The 7,932-nt window shown below is 61.4% G+C and overlaps 1 protein-coding gene across 1 annotated transcript in view; it reads left to right on the top strand.

The window, feature by feature from the left end:
• WNT7A (Wnt family member 7A) overlaps window positions 1-7,649 on the top strand; it is a 64,000-nt gene extending 56,351 nt beyond the window's left edge. Inside the window, exon 4 of the mRNA XM_018066672.1 lies at window positions 7,168-7,649. Coding sequence (XP_017922161.1) covers window positions 7,168-7,647 — 480 coding nt within the window. The 3' untranslated portion in view covers window positions 7,648-7,649. The remainder of the gene's footprint in view (window positions 1-7,167) is intronic.

The following is a 7,932-nucleotide window of genomic DNA, read 5'->3' on the forward strand; positions in this document are numbered from 1 at the left end:
GAACAGGAAGGGGACAGAAGGTACCAACCCAGGGCATCCGAATGAAGTACGGACTTCACTGAATAAGCGAACATTCTAAGAAGAAAGTGGCTCAGTCGTGTCTGACTCTTTGCAACCTCATGGACCATACAGTCCCACGGATTTCTCCAGGCCAGAATAGTGGAGTGGGTAGCTGTTCCCTTCTCCAGGGGATTTTCCTAACCCAGGGTATCGAACCCAGGTCTCCCACATTGCAGGCAGATTCTTCACCAGCTGAGCCACCAGGGACACCCTTGGCTCATTCATTAATTTACCGTGCTAATAAGTGTACATTATGCTGAGGTGAGGTGTTGCTGCTGCTGCTGCTAACTCGCTTCAGTCGTGTCCGACTCTGTGCGACCCCATAGACGGCAGCCCACCAGGCTCCCCCGTCCCTGGGATTCTCCAGGCAAGAACACTGAGGTGAGGTGTTAGCCACGGGCAAAATGGGGTGAAGGATGCACTGGGGCCATCCGCACTATTCTCACATGTCCCCAGTGAATGTGGAACCTCTTGGAGCTTCTCTCCCTCCCTCCCACCCACCCGCACGCCAGCCCTCTAGGTCATCGCAGGGTGCCGAGCGGAGCGCCTGTGCTGTGTGGCACCCGCTTTGCACACGGCAGGGTGTGCACGCCATTGCTGCTCTCGAAGTTCGTCCCACCCCGTCTCTGCCCCACCGCGTGCACAAGCCCGTTCCTTCCAGAGGTGTCTCTACTCCTGCCCTCCCGCAGGGCTTCAGCGCCATTTTTCTAGATTCCACACATGTGCATAAACGTGTGTTTTTCCGACTGCCTTCACTCTGCGACAGGCTCCAGGTTCACCCACATCACTTGGTACGTATGGCTGATGGACGATGCTGTACACCAGGAACACACATCATATTCCACTAAAAACAGAAACACCAAGCCACAGCTCCTGGGCGTGGTCAGCAGAGCCTGCGGGAGGCCCCCTCCTGGGCTCCGCACGGCCCTGGCCCTGTTCGGTGGAAGCCTCTGGCCACTGGCCGCAGTATCTGTCCTTCAGGGGCCTGTGCTGCCCCGCCCTGGCCTGCCCTGGGCCTCTGCTTCTGCTGGAGCGACCCTCCTTCCAAGAGGATGTCCAGCCCGGCAGTGTTGCGCAGCCACCTGCCCCCGTCCCCGCACTCCGCACCCCTGGCCCAGCTCCACCCTCTTCGTCTCGCTCACTCTCTCATTTGAGGCAGCTGCCTGCGCCCTGCTTCCCCACGTGCTCTTTGCAAGGGCACAGCTTCTGTGGCTCAACGTTACTCACCAGGTGAGGCCCCGCTCCTCACCCGGAGCCACTTCCATGAAGGCCAGTCCCTGCCCTGCCTGACCGGCGGTGACAGGCGGGGCGAGGGGCAGGAGGAGAGCTCGAGGGCCTCACGACCTGCTTTCTCGGTGCCCTTTCCTTTCGTCCCGAGAGGTCTCTGCCTCAAGGATGCCAACGTGGCGTCGCCCGGGCAGTCTCATGGGCCCGGTCGTTAACCAGGAAGGACCCAGACGTGCAGCCACGGGCAGAAATGCTGACAGCGGTCCACTCGGGCGGCTCCAGGCCCCCCACTGCCCCTCCCCTTCCCTCCATCTGGCGATGCAGGGCCCCCAGGACCCCAGACGCTCGGGCTGGGTGCTCGAGCCCGGAATCCCAGCTGTGCCAGGATGTGAAGGCACCTGTTGCTGACTTCTCTCTGGCCGTCTCCTGAGCGCGCCGGCCATGGGTCAGGCCACGGGGAAGGTGCACAGACCCGTGACTGCCTGACCCAGAACTGCAGCCCAGGCCCCAAGCGGGAGGGCCCCGGAAGGCCCCCGCCCCGGCGGCTCAGACGCTGGCAGCTGAGCCTGGCTTTGTCCCACAGGCGTTTCCTCTGCTCGCACCCCCTTGCCTGGGGGAGAGGGCTCGGTGCCCGTCTGAGTGACCAGTCCTGGCCTGCGCGGCTGTGATTCCGCCCAGCTTAATGCAGACTTAATGCGATCCCCGAGCTCTCAAAATGCAGACTCTGCAGGGTTAATTAACGGGCTGCGTGTCATGCGATCAGGGGCCCATGCAAGTACTGCCAGGGCCGCAGGCCGTGGTGGCCCCAGAGGAGGAGGGAGGCGGTGAGCTGGCGGCGGTCACCCGGGCATCTGGCCCTGGCGCTGGGGCTCGCTGCCCAGGGGGCCACCGCCAGGGACACACTGGGTGTCACCCAGTGCCTCCTCACAATCAGCCAAGAACTTGTTTTTTTTTAAGCCAGCTTAGTTACAGTCTACTGCGCACACCGTGGCGCGGCCCTCACCTGAAGGGCAAGTTCAGCGCTGTTTGATACCGTCACATGTGTGCACAGCCATCCCCGCAGTCAGCTTACCTCCAGAAGAGCCCTGCGCCTCCAGCACTCGCCCCCCACCTCTCTGGCCTGCCTCCTGTCTGCACAGCGCTGCCTCTCCCGGACATCGCTGGTAAACGCGATGAGACCGGACCTGGTCCCGTGGGTCTGGCTTTGGTCACTGAGCGCCGCCTGACCAGGGTGCATCGCAGCGGGGTCGGCGCCCCGTCCCTTTTCATGGGTGACACTCTGCTGTGCGGGCGGCCCACGTTTTCTCTCTTCGCCCGTCAGGGCTTGTCTGGGTCGTTCCCACTTTGGGGCTGTTGTGAAGGATGCTGCTGTACACACTGTTTAATGCGTTTTTTTATGTGGATGTGTGGGGGGGCTTCCCTTCTGTTGAGTATGTTGACTCGCCGGGGCTACCTCCTCCTGAAGGCCGAGCATCTGGGGTCAAGAGGACCCTGGACACGGGCCCATCCCTGGAGATGGGGATCTGATCTGGTCACCTCTCTGGCCCCAGCACCCGCAGAGGCTCAGCCCAGAGATAGAACTAATGGCGACTTTTGGAATATCTGATTCTCTCCCAGCCACCCCGCCACGCACCCTCCCTGCAACTTTTGCCACAAAAGATCGAATTGCCTTCACTCCATGTTTACTGAAGGCAGCTGAGGCTCAGAGGGGGAGTGACAACCCCAAGGTCACACAGCAAATAAGCAGCCACCAACCACTCCACTCGCACCCCTCGGCAGTAAGACCCTGGCCTCTAAACACCACACAGACCAGCTCTAGGAGTTAGCTGACCCTTAGATTTTGCCTTTCGTGAAGTGGAATCGTGGAGTCAAGTAAGACACCCCCTATAAAAGCGTGGACCCAGGTGTGCACAGGTGATGAACAGATGTCTCATTATCCTTGCTCTAACATCTTACGGAAAAACTGAAATGACCTCTGTGGCCAACCCAACACCTAGGGAGAATTGCTGGGTGTCTCAGAGTGCCCGGGCACCTCCAGCAGAGCGCCCCAGACTGGGCGGCATGGGAGCAAGACAGCAGAAACGTGCTTCTCCCCGTTGTGGGAGCGGGGAGCCCGAGGTGCGGCTTGTGCCCTGGCGAGGGCCCACGTCCTGGCTCTCGGCCGGGACCTTCTCTCTGTCTTCCTGGGCTGGAAGGGGCTCTCTGGAGCTTCCTTCACGAGGCACCAGTAGCATTCATGAGGGCTTCACTTGTGACTGAAGACCCTCCCAAAGGACCCCCACTACCCTCCCTTCGGGGGCTAGGATTTCAGCCTGTGAGATGAGGCGTGGGGAGCGTGGTCCCGGGTCACTCGGTAGCCATGTGTTTAACACGGAGGAGCTGCCAGGCTGTCTCCGGGGGCTCGCCTGCTCACGTCCTCCAGCAGCATACGAGGGCCCCACTTCTCCACATCGGGCTGCAACAGCGGTCCTCTCTTTCCTCTCACACACCCCGGTGGGTGGTGCGTGCTCTCTCACCGTGGTGCTGATCCTGTGTTTTCCCGGAGCTACTGATGTGCATTCTCTCTCCATGTGCTTGTGGGCTCCTGCGCCAGCTGCATTTTTATAAATCACAAGCGCAGCTCACGTACAAAAAAAAAGCTCTCAGATCATCCACGAGGGTTTAAAGGAACAAAGAGAAAGCGCCCACATCAAGGAACAGAAAGCTGCCAGGACCCCAGGAGCCCCCTGGTGACCCTAGCCAGCCCCAGTCCCTGGCCTCCTGCCCCAGGGACAAACACTGTCTTGGTATATCTGTGACCCTTTCTCTCCAGTCGAGCTCTGCCGCCGTTGGACTTGATACACACGCAGTCGTCCCGTGCAGAGCTCCCACGACTGTCCCCTTCCCTCCCCGTCGTGTTCCGAGGTTGACCTCTGCCGCTGTGGCTGTTCAAGGCCCCTGCCCTCGAGGGCCCCGTTGAGCCCACTCACCTCCGTTTATCCGTCTTATCATGGACGGACCTCAGATCGTGCCCACAAAGCCGTCACGAACGCTGCTGGCAGGAACATCCCTGAACCTGTTTGGGAGCATGAGACTTCCACGGCAAGCCCCTCGGAGGGGGCCACTTCCAAGCCAGGCGCTCCGCGTCCTCAGCCCTGCTCTGCGTCAGAACCTGTTCTGAGTGCCCCTCACCCCAGGCATCTGTGTGGGAGGCTCTGATGCTCTAAGATCCACCAGTCAGGGCATCAGGCCCCAGAAACGCCTGCTGAGCTCTTGCCCCCAACACACATGACACCTCTGCTTTTTAGGCCGACACGGAAGGGTGCCACCTGGGGACCGTCGGCTCACTGATGAGCACAGGGGCGTCTGTGTGACTTGGGGGCTGCCCCCCACCAGCTGCACCATGCGGGGGTCACATGGCCGGTGTCCTGGAAGCAGGCGTTCAGCTGCGCCCCAGCACACTGCTGCCCCGGCCTCGCTGGCGTGTTTGAGTGCAGACACCGTGGGCTTCCCTTCTGTTGAGTATTGTGACCAATCACCTCTTGGACTCGGAGCGTCTGGAGCCGAGAGGACCCTGGACACAGGCCTGTCCTTGGAGACAGGGATCTGACCTGGTCGCCTCTGTGTCCCCAGCACCCACACTGGCCCAACCCAGAGGCAGAACTAATGGCTACTTTGGGAACATCAGATTCTATCCCAGCCCCCTTAACTCTTGTCTGAGAAGATGGTCCCGTCACTCCAGGTTCACTGAAGGCAGCTGAGGCTCAGAGAGGGGGAATGACAACCCCAAGGTCACACGGCAAGTATTCAGCCACCAAGCACGTGACTCGCGACCTTGACAACAAGACCCTGGCCTCCAGACACCTCACAGACCCGCTCTGGGAGTCAGCCGAGCCTTGGTTTTTTGCCTTGTAAAGTGGAACCCTACTAACCCCACAGAGTTAAATAAGACGCCAGTGTACAGGCGTCCCTGGTGGCTCAGTGGTAAAGAATCCGCCTACCAGTGCAGGAGACGCAGGCTTGACCCCTGGGTCGGGAAGATCCCCTGGAGAAGGGCATGGCAACCCACTCCAGTCTTCTTGCCTGGAGAATCATGGACAGAGGAGCCTGGTGGGCTGCAGTCTGTGGGGTTGCAAAGAGTCGGACACCACTTAGCAACGAAACAACAACATAAGCGCATGGACCCAGAGTGTGCCTGGGCCACTTCCTCCCTCCCTCCCTTAGTCTGGCACTGTAGCAGGCAAAGGCAGCCGGGCAGTGTGGATGAAGGACCACAAACACGCTCACACGCGATGACCCAGAAACGGCGCCCACCAGCACATGCCCATCCCCTGCCCGGCGCACAGCAGCAAGGGCCTGTTAGGATGACATCAGGCTGAAGATGGCCTGGAAGGAGGAGACACTTTAACTCCAAAGATGCCTTTTCACACACAGAGTTTAAACCAATGAACAACAGACAGAAAGGAGGGAGGGAAGGAGATAAAAACTGGGGGGGGGGGGGAACCAACCTAGATAGCAACATAAATATCCTGTCCTGTGGGGGGCTTGGTAAACGTTGTCTTCTTCAATTGTTGGGCTGCCTCATTGGAAGAGGCCCTGATGCTGGGAGAGACTGAGGGCAGGAGGGGAAGGAGGCGACGGAGGATGAGATGGGGGGATGGCATCACCGACTCGATGGACGTGAGTTTGAACAAGCTCCGGGAGATGGGGAAGGACAGGGAGGCCTGGTGTGCTGCAGTCCGTGGGGTCGCAGAGAGTCAGTCATGTCTGCAGCAGGGGCCAGCAGCATGCAGGCCACGGGCCGTCTCAGCCTATTTCTGTAGATAAAGATGGCGCAGAGCCCAGCCGTTAGCTTGGCCCGTCCTGGAGCTTCCTGTCGCTGCCTTCACCTGGTAGATCCTCTGCACCCGGCTTCTTCCGCGCCACACTGTGTCTTAGACAGCTGAGCTTCCTGTGTGTCTCAGAAGTCCACCCTCTCTCCTTTCTGACCGGCATCTCACTGGAGGGTTATAATGAAGTACAGCCATCACCCTGGTTCTGCACATGAGGAAACAGGCAAGCTGCCTGAGGGCACTCAGCAGGTTCATGCTAGATCTGGGACTTAAACTGGTCCTTACAGCTCCAGGGAGCCGTAAGGACTGGGGCAAGCTGAGGGCTGCTGGCCTGGGAGGGAGGCGGAGGCTGGCAGAGTTCCAAGTATCACCGCCCGGGTGGCCGAGCTGGCCGAGGTGAGCCAGACGCCGCTGGACCGCCGTGCTGGCCTCTGTGGCCAGCTCCCACGCCAGCAGGTCAGCGCCCAGCTGCTCTGGTTATGAAATAATTTCGAGCATCACTTTGGAGTTGCCGGGTACCTGTTCTGTTGGCCTGGCAGAACACCAGGCAGCCTGTCTTTGAAAGTCTCCTCCTGGCTTTCACACGTTGGTTCCGAAGTGATTTTAAGCCAGCGCAGCCCTGAGAGAACCCACGTGTGGTCAAGATGGGCCTGCATGGATCTAAGCAGCGGCGTGAGGCCCCCTCGGGGTCGGGTGCAGGGAGGGCAGGCGAGTCCTGGGGAGGCTTTGCATCCAGGTCTGAGGTTCCGGCCCCAGAAGGACAGCGAGTGAAAGTGGCTCAGTCGTGTCCGCCTCCTTGCGACCCCATGGACTATACAGTCCATGGAATTCTCCAGGCCAGAATACTGGAGTGGGGAGCCTTGCCCGTCTCCAGGGGATCTTCCCAACCCCAGGTCTCCCGCATTGTGGGCGGATTCTTTACCAGCTGAGCCAGCAGGGCAGCCCCCCAGAAAGAAAAGCACAGGCCAGACCCAGCCAGGCAGGGGCAGCGGGGCGGGTGGGGGGTGGCCCCGGGGGGGCCCCGCCTGGCCCTGCCGTGACAAGCTGTGCTCTCCCGCCGCCCCCGCAGATCCTGGAGGAGAACATGAAGCTGGAGTGCAAGTGCCACGGCGTGTCGGGCTCCTGCACCACCAAGACCTGCTGGACCACGCTGCCGCAGTTCCGCGAGCTGGGCTACGTGCTCAAGGACAAGTACAACGAGGCAGTCCACGTGGAGCCGGTGCGCGCCAGCCGCAACAAGCGGCCCACCTTCCTCAAGATCAAGAAGCCGCTGTCCTACCGCAAGCCCATGGACACCGACCTGGTGTACATCGAGAAGTCGCCCAACTACTGCGAGGAGGACCCGGCGACGGGCAGCGTGGGCACGCAGGGCCGCGCCTGCAACAAGACGGCGCCCCAGGCCAGCGGCTGCGACCTCATGTGCTGCGGCCGCGGCTACAACACCCACCAGTACGCCCGCGCGTGGCAGTGCAGCTGCAGGTTCCACTGGTGCTGCTACGTCAAGTGCAACACTTGCAGCGAGCGCACCGAGGTCTACACGTGCAAGTGAGCGCGGGCGGCGGCCCGGGCCCCGCGCGGGGCGGGGCGGGGCGGCGGCCCCCAGCTACGCGCAGGGCGGCGGGGGCGGCGGAGGGCCGGCTGCTTCCCCGCCGCGGGCCCCGCCCCAACCTCCGTAGCCGCTGCTGAGCTGTCTTGTCTGCTGGGCTGGTGGAGGTGGGGGCCCTGCCGGTGGGGGGGGGGACCCCTCCCGGACCCCGAGTCGTCATCCACGCCGCACCCAGACGCCGCCCTCGGCCGGAGCAGAGCCTGAAACACTGGACCCCGGGGGCCTCAA

This window comes from Capra hircus, chromosome 22 (assembly GCF_001704415.2).
Source record: "Capra hircus breed San Clemente chromosome 22, ASM170441v1, whole genome shotgun sequence".
NCBI classification, from domain to species: domain Eukaryota; kingdom Metazoa; phylum Chordata; class Mammalia; order Artiodactyla; family Bovidae; genus Capra; species Capra hircus.